Source organism: Myotis lucifugus, unplaced genomic scaffold (assembly GCF_000147115.1).
Source record: "Myotis lucifugus unplaced genomic scaffold, Myoluc2.0 scaffold_382, whole genome shotgun sequence".
Classification (NCBI taxonomy): domain Eukaryota; kingdom Metazoa; phylum Chordata; class Mammalia; order Chiroptera; family Vespertilionidae; genus Myotis; species Myotis lucifugus.
In genome coordinates this window covers 217,367-236,893 of record NW_005871430.1, presented here as the reverse complement: position 1 = coordinate 236,893, position 19,527 = coordinate 217,367, and the positions used below count along the sequence as shown (strand labels likewise).

General features: G+C 38.3%; 1 protein-coding gene and 1 pseudogene across 1 annotated transcript in view; one reads left to right on the top strand and one right to left on the bottom strand.

Moving 5' to 3' along the window:
* CCDC15 (coiled-coil domain containing 15) overlaps positions 1–18,957 on the bottom strand; it is a 45,899-nt gene extending 26,942 nt beyond the window's left edge. The window contains 7 exon segments of the mRNA XM_023743261.1: positions 1,017–1,136; positions 3,490–3,612; positions 6,498–6,611; positions 12,162–12,350; positions 15,704–15,853; positions 18,255–18,443; positions 18,773–18,957. Coding sequence (XP_023599029.1) covers positions 1,017–1,136; positions 3,490–3,612; positions 6,498–6,611; positions 12,162–12,350; positions 15,704–15,853; positions 18,255–18,422 — 864 coding nt within the window. The 5' untranslated portion in view covers positions 18,423–18,443; positions 18,773–18,957.
* Positions 13,089–13,543, top strand: LOC106699368 (annotated as a pseudogene).
* Positions 18,958–19,527: the final 570 nt, after the last annotated feature.

The window sequence follows — 19,527 nt, the reverse complement described above, 5'->3', positions numbered from 1 at the left end:
AATTTTATAAACTCAAGAAACTATGGAATAAAACAGAAAACCATACTTTTTGTCCGTTCTAGCTGAGAACAATTTTTGCAAGCTCCAAACTAAACCCTAAACAACTCAGTTCCTGCTGGTCTCTCTCCCTTTTGTGTCCTACCATGTCCCTGATGGAGGCCTGATTTTGATGGACATCCAAAGAAAATACCTCTCTCCCTCTCCTACCTATGGAAATTGATGCTGGCTGCTTTAACTTGCTTTCTAAAACAGAACAAACACAAAATAGCAATTGTTCAGTTAGAAAGACATGTTAACCAATAGTACTTTAGGCTATAGTAAGAATTCTGGAGTTCTCTGAGGTCAGAGAATAACTGGACATCTTATGGAATAAAAAAAACACTATACTCTATTCCACATTAGCCCAGCCACACCCCTAAGTAATTCCTGTAAATCTCTTCTTCCTTTTTGTCTAACTGATCTCTAGTAGAGGGCTGGCCTTGGAACCTGGTAAAAGATACTTTTGGACACTTGTAGGCCACACATTCACCCAACTTGAGCTGTCAAAGCAGAAATAGTTCCTCTAAAAAAGATTTTTTTTTAAAGTAAATTGTCCAGCCCTAGCTGGTTTGGGTCAGTGGATAGAGCATCAGTCTGTGGACTGAAGGGTCCCGGGTTCAATTTCGGTCAAAGGCACATACCTGGTCACAAGTTCGATCCCCGGTCCTAGTGAGGGCACATGCAAGAGGCAACTAATTGATGTGGCTCTCTCACATAATGTTTCTCTGTCAGTCTCTCCCCCTCCCTCCCACTCTCTCTAAAAATCAATGAAAAAATATCCTCAAGTGAGGATTAACAACAAAAAGAAGAATCTAAACATGGTTTATCAGCCTTCTGAATCACAGAACTGATTTGACTGATACAGTTCATTAGACCAGGGACCTTTGCACCTGACTACACTTCACATTACCAGTTGTTGAGAATGTCTAAAACCCAGCACTTTATTTCCCATTTATCTCTCTCTTATTCTGCTTTACCTGATCTCTGATGCACACCTGGTCCTGGACTTTAGGAGTAGGAGACTGATAACCTGCCAGAGAAAAGCCATCTCTCCCTTTCTCATTTATAACAGAATATGGCTCCTTGAAGCGGACTTTCTAAAAGAAAATAAATACAAACTGTAAATTGTCTGTAGGAATAATATGATAGCAATAACATTCTGAGGTTTATTGTGAACTTTATGGTAATTTTTAAATTCAGGATACATTGGAATAAAACAGAAAACCATACTTTTTGTCTGTTCTAGCTGAGAACAATTTTTGCAAGCTCCAAACTAAACCCTAAACAACTCAGTTCCTGCTGGTCTCTCTCCCTTTTGTGTCCTACCATGTCCCTGATGGAGGCCTGATTTTGATGGACATCCAAAGAAAATACCTCTCTCCCTCTCCTACCTATGGAAATTGATGCTGGCTGCTTTAACTTGCTTTCTAAAACAGAACAAACACAAAATAGCAATTGTTCAGTTAGAAAGACATGTTAACCAATAGTACTTTAGGCTATAGTGAGAATTCTGGAGTTCTCTGAGGTCAGAGAATAACTGGACATCTTATGGAATAAAAAACCCCCACTATACTCTATTCCACATTAGCCCAGCCACACCCCTAAATAATTCCTGTCAATCTCTTACTTCTTCCTTTTGGTCTAACTGATCTCTAGTAGAGGGCTGGCCTTGTAATCTGGTATAAGATACTACTGGACACTTGTGGGCCACTCCTTTGCCCATCTTTAGCTGTCAAAGCAGATTATGGCTGCCAGAAATAGTCTCCCTAATAAAGATTTTATTTAAAGTAATTGTCCAGCCCTAGCTGGTTTGGGTCAGTGGTAGAGCATCAGCCTGCGGTCTGAAGGGTCCCGGATTTGATTCCAGTCAAGGACACATGTCCGGGTTGTGGGCTTCTGTGGGGGGCATGCAGGAGGTCGCCAACCGATGATTCTTTCTCATCATTGATGTTTCTATCTCTCTCTCTCCCTCTCCCTTCCTCTCTGAAATCAATTATATATATATATATATATATATATATATATATATATATATATATATATATATATTTTTTTTTTGACTTAATGAGAACTCCAGAGCTTTTAGAAATCAACCAGGATATTATCTTTTCCAACTATGAATCTCCAAATTAGTTGCAATCTAGTCCCTGCAAATCCCACTCCAAACCTTAAGTAGCTTATTTCTTCTTGCTTTATCTCCTTCCCACTCCATTTTACCTGATATCTGGGTAGAAAATCCTGGTCCTGACATTTGCATAGAGTATTCTGTTCATTGGAGAAAACATGCTGATCTTTGGTGAGAACACATTGCTCTCTGGGTAGAAAATGCTGGTGTTGAAATTTGAATACGCTATTCTGGTCGTTAGCAAGAATATGCTGGTCTTTGCGTATAAAATGTTGGTTTGGACATTTGGGCATAAAATCCTGGTCCTGATATTGGGGTTGAATATCCTGGTCTTTGGGGAAAACATGCTGATCTTTGCATAGAATATGTTGGTCCGGACATTTGGGTATAAAATCCTGGTCCTGATATTTGGGTTGAATATCCTGGTCTTTGGGGAAAACATGCTGATCTTTGCATAGAATATGTTGGTCTGGACATTTGGGTATAAAATCCTGGCCCTGATATTTGGGTTGAATATCCTGATCTCTGGGGAAAACATGCTGATCTTTACGTAGAATATGTTGGTCTGGACATTTGGGTATAAAATCCTGGTCCTGATATTTGGGTTGAATATCCTGGTCTTTGAGGAAAACATGCTGGTCTTTGCGTAGAATATGTTGGTCCTGACATTTGAGTAGAATATTCTGGTCATTGGGTAGAATGTTCTGGTCTTTGGGTAGAAAAGCCTGATTTGGGGATAAAAAATCATGGACTTCCAACATATTTCCATCTTCTAGTTCAATACTCTGGGCTTCCAGCATCAGACTCTGAGATTCTATCTTAACAACCTGGACTTTAAGTTCAATGGCCTGGGCTTTGGGTTCAACAACTTGGCCTTCCATAGGCTGGCCTGCCAGCTCAACAGCCTGGGAATGTGGCTCAATATTCTGGGCTTCCAGCTTAACACTCTGCACTCCTGTTAGATCACCCTGGGTCTCCAGCAGATCACCTTGGGTTTCTGAAAGATAATCCTGGGTTTCTGGCAGAATATCCTGTAACTCATTTAGCTGTTCCTCTTCTATTACAGCATATAATGGAGTTTTTAATTGTATTTTCTAAAAGTGAACATAAACATCAAATATAGGTTTTCCAGAGACTCTTAAAATAATCTTAAAAGGATGTGGTAATCAAACAAATTATTAGAATAAAATGTGAAATTATAGACTTTGCTCCATGTAACCATTTAGATTTACTATAATCCCAACCAGTACAACAGTACTGGCATCCCTAGTCTAAGTCATTTTAGTTTAATTTCAATTATACTAACTCCTTTCACTCTGCTTTACCTGAACTCTGCTGAAAGTTTTGTTCTTCTCTTCAGAAAAGAAACCCTGTTGGTTCTTCCAAAACAATTTTTCTTTCCCTTTCTTGTCTATCGTAATCGATGAAGATTCCTCAGAGTCAGGTTCCTAAAGAACACACAAACAAAAATGAAAATATTATGTCTATATAAAAATTCTAAAAATCCAAATGTATCTATTACAGGTGGAAACAATGTGACTGCAATAACATCCTAGGCTTTACCACACTAATACAATTTTAGTAGGTTAGTATAGTCAAATATTACAAAAACAGGACATTACAAAATAAGTGCAAAAATGTACACTCAAAACTATAAAATATTGTTTAAATGATTTAAAGAAGATCTAAATAAATAGATCTCATCTTCATGGATCACCAAAGACAATACTGTAAAGACAACAATAAACTCTTACACTTAATAGTACAGTCAACTAATTTTCAAGAAATGTCAAGACAATTAAATAGAGAAAGAATAATTTTTCAACAAATGGTGTTGGGACAAGTAGATATCCATATGCAAAAGAATTAAGTTAGAACACTTCTTCACACCACATATAGAGATTAACTCACAATGGATCATAGACTAAATATAATAGCTAAGACTATAAAATTATTAGAATATAGGAGGAAAATTCAGGACCTCAGATTAAGCAATGGCTTATTAGATACCACACTAAAAGCACAAGCAACAACAACAGCAAAAAAACTAGATCAACTGGGCACACGAAAATTAAAAATTCTGTGCTGCAAATGATAGCATTAAGAAAGTGAAATGACAACAACTCACAGAACGGGAGAAAATACTTGCAAATCATGTATCTGATTTGTATTGAGAATACATAAAGAACTCTTACAACTTAATAATAGGACAAATAACCCAATTAAGAAACGGTATCACACTGGCATTTTCTCCACACGAAATACATAAATGGGCAATAAGCACATAAAAAGATGCCAGTAACAATTTCAGAAAGCTTATGATTTTTGTCTTGGTGACCTGACAGCAGGCGAGCAAGTATATCTTCTGCTTAAAGCTCCAGGTCTGGAACAACAATAACAACCAGACAGATTCTAATGTCAGTAAAAAAAAATCTAACAAGGAAATGAAACCAGAATTCAAATAGACTATAGATGGTTCTCCTTTCTGACTGGAAGATTTCCACTTCAGATAACTGAGAAGGTAGAAAACTTCAGATCTGAGGGAAAGATTACATACTTGAAATAAGTGATAAGAAAAACTTCACGAATTTCTTAATCACTCTCAATTATATGGAGATTTGTTTCTGATGTTACACCTGAAACATATACATGAATTCTTTGAATTCAAGCAGCAGCCTGAATTCATCTTCATCGTCATCATCATAATCATAATGTATTACACTTAAATGGCATCTTTGACGTATACAAGTGGCTTATCCAAGGATGTTATCTCAGGCTTAATCCTCCTTCCTTCTACTGGATAATTATTTCAGTCAGACCTGTGAACTGTACTCTTTGTGGGAAAAAACAATTGAGCAGTTTGAACATGTTCCACACAATATAAAATATCAATCTCTAACATCAAATAATCCTTTTTCTCTGGTTTATTAGAATGTGTCCAATCGCCTCTTTCTAACAGTACCCTGGAGTCAGTCCAAATCTAGGGTAGGTATGAAAAGTGTCAAGATACCAAGTCACTGAGAAGAATTTAGGTACAAAAGAAACTCTACCTTGAGTCTCAATACGGCAATGCTCTTTAGGAAAAGGTAACCAGTATGAATGCAACTAGATGGAATACCATATATGGATACACACCGCTGCCCACTTGTATTTTGATATTTAACTATAAATTTCTTAACACTAGGACGGGAGACAGTATAGTTTAGTATTCTACCAACTGCAAACATATAAGTGACAAGTGTTTTTGACTGTTGAGATACTTAAGAAAAAAATACAAAAATAAAATATATATGTATAATCTAGGAAAATATAAAAGAATACTAATTAGGAAGCAAAACTGAGGAAGAACTAAATAAAACAGAGTCTATGGTAGCAAAAAAAAAAAAAAAAAAAAAGTAAAAAAGCCTAATGGTCCATTTTTCTAGATGCTGCCTACCAAAACTTGAAATTAATCCCAAAATTATGTAAACAAAGGAAAGTAAAGGAGTTTAGCATCCAAATATGTGAACACTGAAATAAGTAGGCACCAAAACAGTGTTATTTTACAAGTATAGCTTTAAATATCCTTTTCAGTTTAGCTCCGCATTTGGGTTCCAATTATTCACTCTTATGTTATCTGTTGAATCAAAACAATTTCTTTCTTTTTTAAAAATAACAGTATTTTTTCCTAATTATAAAGCAAAATATATACATTATAGAAAAAAATTTAAGAAATTTTCTTTTAAGAAAGAAAACCAAGAGAAGAAAATAAAAATCACCTATAATACAACTACTCAGAAATAATCAGTATTAACTTCTTGATCCACTTCTTTCTAGGCTTTTGTCTATGTACACAGTATTCTCTCCCCATCTCTTTATTTTACTTTATTTTTTTTCATAGCACTTACTGTTAGAAATTATATTCTACATAGAATATAATAGATATCTCTTTATTATATGCCTCCCCACAGCGCAGAAGCTCCTTGAGGGATCTTTGTTCATCTTTTCACCTGCTTCTAACACAACGTCTTGGCATTTGTAGATGTCCCATAAATATTTGTTGAATGAATTTTTAAAATTGAGATTATATTGTATATAATTTTGTATCCTACTTTTTTCACTAAACTTTACCTCACAGACACTTTCCCTTGTCTTCAGATGTTCTTTGAAATCATGATAGTTTTTAGAATGGTTATATATAGATGTATCATAATTTTTTAACCATTCCCTGCTATTGGATATTTAAGGTTATTCCCAATTATTTTACAGTTGTAAATAATGTTGAAATTAGATATAAATAAATCTTTATCTATATTTTTATCTCTATTAAAAAACTTATTAGAAATTAATTTACCTGTTGGGTGGGACAGCTTTTCCTTGTATCTTCTGGAAACACTGCTGCATATTTTTGACTCATAGTTTTAAAGGATGCCAGCTGGTGACGTGCCTGTTTCATGGTTTTCCTAAGCTGTCAGGGAAAAGGGAAAAAAAGCAAACAAATGTCTTAATACCAAATTCACTAAAGTGTTCCAACAAGAACACAGGCCCCTATTATTAAGAAATGAGAGACCTAAGACAAGAGGATTACTTATAAAGGAGACTGTGACCTGTTGATAGTGTTTTTACATTATTTTTATTAAGAGACTGCATTTCATAACTTGATTTAAGGGCTCAAATTTTTTTAAATAAGGTATGTTTTATACTCTGTACACAAAAATATCAGAACCTAAAAGTTTGAATTATTACACTAGAAATTATTGAACAGACTTATTACCTTCTGGTCCTTGCATATCTAATTACCTTTTATTACTCCTTGCTAGATGTCTCTAATTCCTAGTCCTCCTAAAATCCTTTTTTCCTATTTACATGAACCCTTCTTCACCCCTACATTTGAAGAATGTTGTTATTTAAAGTATTTTTTCAAATCTCCCTTCTTCCATGAAGCCTTCCTAAGTTACCTGAGGACACAAACTCCAACATCTCAACAGAACAATTAGTTTAAGTACTCTAAGTAACAGCTGATAATGAGTATTAATACCAAGTATGTTGACTTTGTGTTCATTCCTAATCTCTACCTAGTAATTTCAGTAAGCATCTATTTTTAATTCTTTTTCAGAGTAGCACAGCCTACTCGATATTTCACAAATCTGTATAGAATGTTCCTTAAAGGAAAATACAGAAATGAACAAAGTACCTTTTATTTAGGCTGAGCACTATATATCATATGGGAGGAAAGCATATCCCTGTGGCACACAGTGAAATTATGGCAAAGCAGGGACCAGTTCTAACCCAACCAGTGAAAGTTTAATGAGATTAGTTCTCCCTTGGAAGGAAAATCATGACTCTTATTTATAGATATCTATCTATATAAAACCCTAATATGCAAATCGACTGAATGGTGTAACCACCGGCAGAACGACCAGTTGTTATAATGTGCACTGACCACCAGGGGGCAGATGCTCAATGCTGGAGCTGCTCCCAGCCCGCAGGCCCCAACTGGCTGCGGCAGTGGGAGGCGGGACTGGCAAACGGGCAGCACCAGGCCAGCCAAGGCGGGTTAGTGGAGGCCCCCGATTGCCCCATTGGTCACCCCACAAATGGCCCTGATCCTAGGGACCAGGCCTAGGGACCCTACCCATGCACAGATTTCATACACCGGGCCTCTAGTAAATAGTAAATACTGTTGCGATTTTTACTAATAGTGAAGTAGGGATAAAAAACGCTTTCACAACCAGCCCATTTTCCTTACAGCATATATCACCTCTGTTTTGTTCTTGCTTCTACAATGTCTATACCTCTAACCAGAGAAATCTGCTTGAAACATCACTCTTTATTCAACTAGGAAGGAGATTTCTACATTTGGTTAGCACAGAGTAGCTAAAGGGATCACAACAGTTACTTAAAATGCAAAAAGAGGTATATGTGCAGTTGAGGTTATAAAAAAATACAAAGCCATGAATATGTCTCCTTTTAAAAATATATTTTTTATTGATTTTATGAGAAAGGAAGGGAGAGGGATAGAGAGATAGAAACATTGATGAGAAAGAAACATCGATCGTCTGCCTCTGCATGTCCCCCTGGGAATTGAGCCTGAAACCCGGGCATGTGCCCTGACTGGGAATTGAACTGGCAACCCCTTGGTTCATGGGTCAATGATCAGCCACTGAGCCACACCAGCTGGTGAATATGCCTCCTTTTACTCATTGCCCAGTAGGATGCATGTTATTGCCCTACACAATGTAACAGATTTAAATGAGGATACATAATTTTCATTTCCCATTGAGTTTAAAACTCAATTAGAGTCACAGATTGATTTTAGTCCCATAAGCAGGAATTTCAAGTAGCCAAAGCAGTTGGAATATATATTATATTCATTCTTTTGCTGTCATTATCTAAACCCTTCGTCAAAACTCAACCCAAAGGCCCTTTCAATGACCTGCTATGAGGACTGAACAATGGCTACCCAAAGATATCTGGTCCCAATACCTGAAACTTTTAAATGTTTCTTTATAAGGAAAAAGTGCCTTTGCAGATGTGATTAAGTTAAAGATCTTCAGATGAGGAAATAATACTGGATTGTCCAGATGGGCCCTAAATGCTATCACACATTCTATATAATCCTATATAATAAAGAGCTAATATGCTAATGGTCGTGATGCCCTCACACCATAACGACCGTTCAGCAGGAGGCTGCCTGCCCGGCAGGGCAGAGCCACTGCGTTGCTCGTTGCTCCGGAGATAGGGCAGCAGCAGGGAGGTGCCTGGAGGAGGCAGGACCATCCCGCAGCGGGGAGAGCAGGGGCGAGAGCCAGTAGTGCCCCCTTCACCACCCCTTTGCCACCCACTGCTTGCACTCAGCATGCCCGCTGCCCACCTGCCAGGGGAAGGGAGCGCAGCGCACGCGCCACCAGGAAGCAGCGCTCGAAACTCCACAGCAGGTACAAGGCTTCCACACTCTCCTCTGGCGCCATGATGGGGCGGAGCCGCCGTGTTGCTCTGGAGACGGGACCAGCCAGAGGCAACTCACGGGACTGAGGGCGGGGCTTGAAGTGGATAGAGAAGGCCAGAGGTGTCGGGGGCGGGGCCAGGCACGCTCAAGCTCTGGGTGGAGAGGTTAGGGCAGGGGTGGGCAAACTTTTTGACTCCAGGGCCACAATGGGTTCTTAAACTGGACCGGAGGGCCAGAACAAAAGCATGGATGGAGTGTTTGTGTGAACTAATATAAATTCAAAGTAAACATCATTACATAAAAGGGTACGGTCTTTTTTTTTTTTTTAGTTTTATTCATTTCAAACGGCCCGGATCTGGCCCGCGCAGGCCGTAGTTTGCCCACGGCTGGGTTAGGGTGTCAAGGTGGGGCAGTGGGTGGGTAGGCAGGGCCACGCAATTTCGCACACCAGGTCACTATTATCCTTATAAGAGAAAGAGGAAGATTTGACCCATAGGAGAGTAGGTGATGTGAAGACAGAGGCAGAGATTGGTATGATGTGGCCACAAGCAAAGGAATGCCAGCAGACATCAAAAGCTAGTAGAGTCAAGGAATGTAAAAATCCAAAAGGAGAAAAATGATAACTATAATCAAATACTTGATGTGTTCTTAGAGATCACCATGGTATTTTATCCTCTATAACTTGAGAGTACAAAACTAGACCCAGAGTAAAAATTATAGATTTTTAAAGTCTAAAAAGTGAGTTGATCAACAGTGGCAATGTTCTAGCAGAAATTAGAGGGCCATATGTATACTTGAAACACTATAAAAAGAATTCCTTAGAGAGAGAAAGGTTAGACTAGATAATGTCTTTTCTTGTCTAACATTTAATGTAAAATGTAAATAAATTCAAATATATTAGAAACTTCAAACACATATAGAAGTAGACAGAATACTATAACTCTTGGCCAATCTGGTTTTATTTATAACCCCCTACTTCACCTCACCCTTACATTATTTTGAAATACATCCCAGATGTCAAACTATCAAACTATTTCATCCTTAAATCATAAGAAAATTGAAAAGTACTCTTACATTCAGAAAGAGAAGTACATCACTATTTACTCAACCAGTTCTAGAAAAACTAAAGGTGGCTGTGCTTGAACAGTCTCACTGTCTAGCTCTTAGTGACATCTAGTGGATAAGAACTGCAACAGAAACAGTAAACTTTAAAAAGTGTCTATTGTCATGGTATTGTGTGGACAAAAGTTTCTAGGCTTGAAGTAGTTTTCAGCGGTCGTCAACCTTTCGGACCTCGCGGACCACTGGTTGGTGACCGCTGGTTTAAATCACTGAACATTTAGTAGTTCATCTTTTAAGAAAAAAACATACTATAAAAACTTTTAAAATTTTTGAAACATTTAAGGCTTCTCATAACTTGATTTCCTCCTACCTAACCTCATTTTCTGTGTTTTCCTCTATAAACTAGCATTAGAAAGGTTCTATCACTTACTCCAAATATATCAGGCTTAATACATATTCCAGACTTTTAACTGTCCCTCCTATCTCAAAATTCTCTTGAATTTACCAATTCAATTCAGCTTAACAATTCAAAATATACAGCTCAATTCCACCTCTTCCAGGAATTCTTTCCTAACTATTCCTTTGGAATTTAAAATTTTTTTGAACTGCCAAAACACAACTTTATCACCAAATACAGCAAGTATCTCTATATTAATGTCTACTAAATTGGGGGTCTATTAGCTTTGTATGTCTCCTTGTAAATATAAACCCACAAAGGGTCCTATTTCACATTTTATTAGTATCCCTACAATGTTGAACAAACAGTACATCTGGTGGACTGATCTATTTATGTTTTATACAGATGAAGTAAAATTCTTACTTCAGTGGGATTTATAGCTACAAGGAACATAAAAGCAAGGACTGTGTCTGTCTTAATCAATTTTCTATCCCTTTTACTGTATGCAGTGCCTGGCTCAATAAATATTTGCTCAACAAATTATTCATAATCTTATAAAAGAAAACAAAAATGATTATAAAAATGATGACTACAAACTGAACAAAGACAAGAAAAAGTTGTAGTTTTGGATAAAGAAAAAAATGTTTTTAAATATTTCAACGTAACATGTGCTTATAAAGCTTTCCCTATTTAGACTACTAGCACAATTGGATTTGCTTCATACTGTGATCAAACACGTTAGCAGTTACACAACTTTTATTTGCACAAAATCATCATTTTCCACATTTTGCTTTCCTCTCACTATCCCTAGGAATATAATTTTTAAGTGGTAAGATGAAGATAATTCCCACAGCAGACCTGAAATATATGATATCAACTGGACAAAAGCTCAGGCATACTATGAATAGAGTTGACTGGATGGCATCAAGTGATTCAAGTGAATGGACCTACTGATGGTGGTTAATTTTGAAATATCAGGTATAGAAAATGAATCACTAAATAAAAGTTACAGGTAAAAAAACCTCTGAATGTGTTAATTGAGAATTTCCTATATTATTACTTGACTTTTAGAACTATTTATTATGAGAATCGGATTAAACGACAAAAAAAATTAACAAACAAAATCCCCCACATATGTAGTAACCTTTTTTGCAACAAAGGTTAGGATCACCTTGCCCATATGCTACAAACTGAGAGAGATGGAGAAAAGGAGAGAGAGAAAAACAATGATTTATTGTTCTACTTATTTATGCATTCGTTGATTGATTCTTGTATGTTCTCTACTGGGGATTAAACCCCCAACATTGGTGTATTAGGATGACGCTCTAACCAACTGAGCTACCTGGCCAAAGCTCTTTCTAATAACTTTTGAACTTTAACACTTTGGCACCTTATATAAGATGATTCTAAATTGTCTTACCAAAACCAAATATAATATTTTTTAACATATATTAAAATAAACATCATCCCACTATTTCCCCACTTTATAAAGATTTTTAAAAAGGTGAGAAAAAGTAAAGTTGAATGTGATACCTCCTAATCTCTACTTCATATCCTAATATGTCATACATCTACAAAAAATTGTAGATATAAAATAAATATGTACTTACAGCCAGGGCTTGTTGTATTAATTGATTCTCATTCTCTCTATCTTGTATTCCATCATCAAGCTTCTGGGAAGAAGGTGACCAAGCACTTCCAATAGCAGCATTCAAAGTCTTCGGAAAAACTCTTGTTCTTTTAGAAGTTAAGTGTTCTAGATCTGAAGGCAGCATACCTACAGTGTCTTCTTTTTCTGCCTATACAAAGGAAGAAAGAGTGACATGATTCTAGTGAGATTCCACCCCAACCCAGTACAAATAATGTCTATAAGCAGCCCAAAAGATTTAAAATTGGTGCCAGGGGGAGGTAGCAGAAATCTGACAAAAACATATTTACCAGGCACTTACTATGTGCTAATAATTTATATTATCTCATCTAATTCTCACAACAGTCTTATGAGACAAGTATTATATCCCCACTTTATAGGTGAAGAAACTACAGTCCAGAGAAGTTGTCATTAGCCCAAAGTTCACATTGCTAATAAAAAAAGCATAAGCCAGGTCAGCATCATGGAAAAGTGAGAAGACCCCTTTGCATATCCCCTTACATCTACAGCAAGTAAAACATCTATACCATCATATACCATGATCAACTGGGATTCATTCCAGGGGTGCAAGGATGGTTCAACAGCCGCAAATTAATCAATGTGATATACCACATTAACAAAATGAAGGATAAAAATCACATAATTCTGCCCTAACCGGTTTGGCTCAGTGGATAGAGCATCGACCTGCGGACTCAAGGGTCCCAGGTTTGATTCCGGTCAAGGGCATGTACTTTGGTTGCGGGCACATACCCAGTAGGGAGTGTGCAGGAGGCAGCTGATCGATGTTTCTCTCTCATCGATGTTTCTAACTCTCTATCCCTCTCCATTCCTCTCTGTAAAAAAATAAAATATATATTTTTTAAAAATCACAAAATTCCTTTTTACGAAGATGGCATCGAAAGTTAAGAAGGAAGCCCCTGCCCCTCCCAAAGCAAAGACTTTGGAGGCAAAGAAAGCAGTGTTGAAAGGTGTCCACAGCCACAGAAAAAAGATCCGCACGTCACCCATCTTCCAACAGCCAAAGACACTGAGGCTCCGAAGTCAGCCTAAATATTCTCGGAAGAGTGCACCCAGGAGAAACAAGCTTGACCACTATGCCATCATCAAATTCCCCTGACTACCGAGTCAGCCATGAAGAAGATAGAAAACAATAATACACTTGTGTTCATTGTCGATGTCAAGGCCAATAAGCACCAAATCAAACAGGCTGTGAAGAAGCTCTATGACATTGTTGTGGCCAGCGTCAACACACTGATCAGGCCTGATGCAGAGAAGGCGGCATATGTTCGACTGGCTCCTGACTCTGATGCTTTGGGTGTTGCCAACAAAATTGGGGTCATCTAAACTGAGTCCAGCTGCCTAATTCTAAATATAAAAAAAATCATGTAATTACCTCAAGAGATGCAGAAAAAGCATTTGACAAGTTATAATATATACTTATGAAAAAAAAACACCCTAAAAAAATGAGTATAGGAGGAAGTACCTCAACATAATAAAGGCCAATAAGATAAACCCACAGCTAAAATCATACTCAATGATAAGCTGAAAGCTCTTTCTTTAAGATTAGGAACAGACAAGATACCCACCTTACCTATTATTCAACATAGTATTAGAAGTCCTAGCCAGAGCCAAAAGGCAGGAAAAAAATTAAAGGCATCCAAATTCGAAGGAAAGAAGGAAAATTGTCATTAATTGCAATGACATGATTACATATATCGAAAACCCTAAAGACTCCACCAACAAACTACTAGAAATAATAAACAAATCACATTCCTCAACTCCAAACTTTACTACAGAGCTATCGTAACCAAAATGATATAGTATTGGCAGAAAAATAGGTATACAGACCAATGGAACAGAATTGAGAACCCCAAAATAAACCTACATATGCATGGGCAACTAATTTACAACAAAGGAGCCAAAAATATACAATGGAGAAAGGAAAGTCTTTCCAATAAACAGTGCTGGGAAAACTGGACAGCCATATGCAAAAGAATGAAACTAGACCACTATCTTACATCATACACGAAAATTACTTAAAACTGAATAAAGACTTGAATCTAAGACCTGAAACAATAAAATACATAGAAAAAAAATTAAGTTCCCAGACATTGGTCTCAGAGATGTTTTTTGTGAATTTGACTCCAAAGGCAAGGAAAACAAAAGCAGAAATAAACAATTGGGGCTACAGCAAACTAAACAGCTCCTGCATAGCAAAAGAAACCATCAGCAAAACAAAAAGGCAACCCACCAAATGGAAAAGATATTCACAAATGACACGTCCGATTAGGGATTAATATCCGAAATATATAAAGAACTCATAAAACTCAATAACAACAACAAAAAACCCACAAAAAATCGGATTAAAAAATGGGCAGAGGATCTGAACAGCATTTTCCTAAGGAAGTCATACAGATGGCCAACAGACATGAAAATATGTTCAACATCACTAGTTATTAGAGAAGTGCAAATCAAAACCGCCTCATATCTGCTAGAATGGCTATTTTAAAAAAGACAAGAAATAGTAAGTGTTGGAGAAGATATGGAGAAAAGAAATCCTTGTACACTGTTGGTGGGAATGTAAATTGGTGCAGCCACTATGGAAAACAGTATGGAGATTCTTTTAAAAATTAAGAATAGAACTACCATATGACCCAGCAATTCCTCTTCTGGGTATTTACATGAAAAATATAAAAACACTAATTCATAAAAATATATGTATCCCTATGTTTACTACAGCATTATTTACAATAGCCAAGACATGGAAACAACCTAAGTGTCCATCAATGGATGAATGGATAAAGATGTTCATCCATTTATATATATATATAAAGATGTTCATCCATTTATATATATATAAACACACACACACACACATACACACAACTTAGACATTAAAAAAAAATTGCCACTGTAGTAACATGAATGGTCTTGAGGGTACTATGCTAAGTGAAATAAGTCAGATGGAAAAAGACAAAAATTATATGACTTCACTTATATGTCGAATTTCAAACAAAAAAGTAACAAACTAACAAAACAAACAAAAACAAACTCATAGGCAACAGACAACAGAATAGTAGTTACCAGAGAGAAAGAGCAAAATGAGTAGAGACAGTCAAATATCTGATAACAGAAGAGAACTAAATTTTGGGTGGTGAACATGTAATAGAGTACACAGATAATGAATTTTGTTGTACACCTGAAATTTATGTATTATTAACCAATGTTACCTCAATAAATTTAATTGTAAAAAATAGCATAAGCCTGAATTCAAACCCCAAAAGGAATCCAAAACATTGTTTTTAATTAGTAGGAGCAAAAAATGAGTCAGAACAACACAGGAATAAAACATGGTTTCTCTACATACAAATCTACTGCTCTCACCAGCAAATCAGATTATACAAAGCATGGAATCTAAAGAAAGTGAGCTGGTACTGTCATAGCTTATCTCAGAACACATACACTTCCCACTCACTCTTTACCCAGGGCTCACTTTGAACTTACTTCTTCATAGAACTTCTGAAGCTGTTGCTTTTTTCTTAGCCTAACTCGTTGATTTACTCGGTGTTTGGCTTGTCTCTGAAAACGCTTCAAAGCTTCTTGTTTTTTTCTTAACTGTTCCTTTATTTCTTTCTCAATTACATATGCTGCAGTCTTTAAAGATGAAAGACAGAAAATGAACTTTAATGTCAACCATTTTTCCCAATAGGGCTCTGTTATAAACACAAGTCAGGAAACAATCCTGAAAAAATAACTCAGTTCTATAATCCACAATTCCCAGTAGAGTAAGGAAATCACAGGAGTTCAGAGGTGATAATCTAGACATAGCCAGTGAGTGCTGAGAACTTCAAAGCAAATCACAAACTAAAAACTGGAATTTGGAGTATTCAAATCCAATCTGAATTTTTCACTAAACTGAGAACAAACAGTGTCTTCATTAATTCTTAATGAATCAATTCAAATCCATCTTATGTTCTACATTTTCTAAAATAGTGAAACAGTCCAGACACACCAGATTGCTCATCACTCACCAAAATATCTTATTCTAAAATGCCTTCATACTCAGAATTATGCTCCATTTTTAACCCCGCATGCCCTCCTGTACTCTCTATCTAGTAAAGACCTACTCCATCTCCCAGACCATCTAATACCCACCTCCTAGTACCTCCCACAATCCTTTCTTCCTCTCAGCTCTGTTATGCTTAGTACCTCTGATTAACGTTAACTGAGTACAGTGTTTCTTGATTCCTTCATTAGATTATGATCTCTTTGAGGGCAGGAAATGTATTTAATTCTCCTTTATTTCCTCTATATAACACAGAGACTTGAATATAAAGGTATTTAATATCTGTGTAATGCTCAATTCCAATACATATCCTAAACAATTTGGAACATTTTATCGCATTTGAGTCCCGGATCAGTATTCACAAAGTCTTATCTTTCTTCTTTAAATACCATAGTCTTAGCACTTAATCATACATTACCCAAACTCTTAAAATCCTTTCTGGAAATAGGCAGAGTAGAAATAAATGAATATGTACATACACACTTACATACATAAAAACATAAATAAAATAAACACTGCATTACTATTTAACATTTACTTTAAACATACCTCATTTCTCCTCTAAGGACCACTAAGTAAACTTCATACTTTTCACCTTCATGCTCATCATCCTGTCTATACTTGTATACATTCAGAAACCTTCACACACTTTGTGCATTCCATAAATACTTACCGAATGCCCATATTTGTTAGGAGCTAAGATGAAGATGGAAATGTGATAAGTAAGATTTTTTCCCCCCTGTGATCCAGGAACTCACACTCCATCAGGAAAAGTAGATATGTAAACAACTTACTATGAATGTAATGTGTTAAGTGTCATAATAAAATCTGAACAAATAGCAAAGTGAAACCGTTTGGGTGAAAGACTATAAAAACCTTCTTACAAAATTATCCTCATGCCCTAACCGGTTTGGCTCAGTGGATAGAGCGACGGCCTGCGGACTCAAGGGTCCCAGGTTCGATTCCGGCCAAGGGCATGTACCTTGATTGCGGGCACATGCCCAGCAGAGAGTGTGCAGAAGGCAGCTGATCGATGTTTCTCTCTCATAGATGTTTCTAACTATCTCCCTTTCTCTCTGTAAAAAATATATTTTAAAAAAATTATCCTCATGTGTTACTTAGTAGTATGAGTCTAACCATGTAAACAGGCACACATGTAAACTTTGCAGAAGTTTCCCTTTATCTCCTTCCTCCCTATCATTTTGTACTTACAGCAGATCCATTCTTTAAGGACCAACACAAGCTGTATTTCCTCATTCATTCATGCAACAAGTATTTCCTGAAGACCTACCATAAACCAGGTCAGGAATGAACAGCACATAAAGGCCTCTGTCCTCATGGAATTTATAGGTACACATTTCCTCAGAATCCCCGTCAGAATTCATCTTTCCCTCCTCTATTCTCTTACGGCCTGAATCTCCACTACCAAACTTATCAAAAACTGTAATCGGTGCCCTAGCCAGTTTGGCTCAATGGATAGAGCCCCAACCTGTGAACTAAAGGGTCCCAGGTTCGATTCCGGTGCAGGGCACCTGCCCAGGTTGCTGGGCTCGCTCCCCAGGAGACAGCCAATCAATGATTCTCTCTTGTCAGTGATGTTTCTATCTCTCTCTCCCTCTTCCTTCCTCTCTGAAATTAATAAAAAAAATATGTTTAAGAAAAACTTTAAGCGATAATGAATGTTGCATGAAATGTGGCCAACTGTGGTCCTGATTACACTGTAGAAGATACAGACGTTGCCTATTGCTTGTGCATAACAAGCACTCAAGAGTTTGTGAAGTAAACTGAAATATATACATGTATACGTATGTGAGTTTTGGCAAATACACCCGTGATTGTTCTATAATGCTAATGCAAGAATGTATTATTTATGACCGAAGAGAAATAGCATCTGTTTATCTTTAAGCACCAGAGAGGCAAAAAAAAAAAAGGGGGAAAGATGGGGTAGGAACCCCAGTATTTAGTATTTCGGTTCACACTGACACTCACATACGCTGTGCTTCCCGAACTGTGCGGCGAGGCAGGTTCCACCCACGCCCCCACGGGCACGACAGGCTGGTTCCTCTCCGCCAGCACCGCCAGCACGTCCTTGCTCTTCCGGGGGTTTAAGGCCAGGGGCAACTTTGGGGTGTTTGGACGCTTCTTGAGGGGGGCCATACTTGCTGAAATCTCTGACTCCTGCTTAGGAGAAAGGACAAGCCTGTCATCTTCAAACGACCGCGTTAGAAGCTCAACTTCCTAACCCATGAGCCGCAGGCCCCTTGGAGAAGGCAGCCGCCTGACCAAGTGCAAGAACGGGGATTCCTGAAGAAGGTGCGAGGAAAGAAGGGAAAAGCAGTGGGAAGGAATAAGGGGGGAAGGAGAAGGCTTAAAGATTGCCTAACGGAAGAAATGGGGGATAGAAGGATCTGACAGAGGACGGTACCCAGGGGCGGCACGGCGAGGTGAGACGGGAGGACCGACCGCAGCAGCGGGATAGAACGGGGGCTGGGAGCGGGGGTGAGAACCTGGGTCTGAGGGAGAGTCCAAATAATCCGTATCCGGTTACGGGGGAGACGCTGAATGAGGAGGGGGTCCCAGACAGAGAGAAGCCTCTTTCTGAGGCCTTGGGGCCCCGCTACCGCTGAGACAGCGCCCGCAACTCGCCAAATTCAAACGCTCCCCGAGACGCTAAACGAACCCCCTCCAGTTAACTGCCGCTTCCGGTAGGGCGCCCCGCCCCTCAGCCTCTCTGACCCCGCCCCTTCCGTCCGGACTACCGGGGGGCGGGCGGATAAGGCGTGAGGGCGGAGTTCGGGCCTAGTCCGTCACTTCCGCTGAGGGGGCGGGACTTGTGAAGGCGCCAGGAACCCAGTGGAATGGAGTGGGTGCACGGGGTCGCTGTGTAGTGTTCCCGGCCGCGCGCGTTGGTCTGAAGAGACTGCTGAGCCCTGACCGGTTTGGCTCAGTGGATAGAGCGTCGACCTGCGGACTGAAAGGTCCCAGGTTCGATTCCGGTCAAGGGCATGTACCTTGGTTGCGGGCACATCCCCACTAGGAGGTGTGCAGGAGGCAGCTGATCGAAGTTTCTAACTCTCTATCCCTCTCTCTTCCTCTCTGTAAGAAATCAATAAAAAAAATAAATATATTTTTGCCCTGACCGGTTTGGCTCAGTGGATAGAACGTCAGCCTGCGGACTCAAGGGTCCCTGGTTTGATTCCGGTCAAGGGCATGTACCTTGGTTGCGGGCACATCCCCAGTGGGGAGTGTGCAGGAGGCAGCT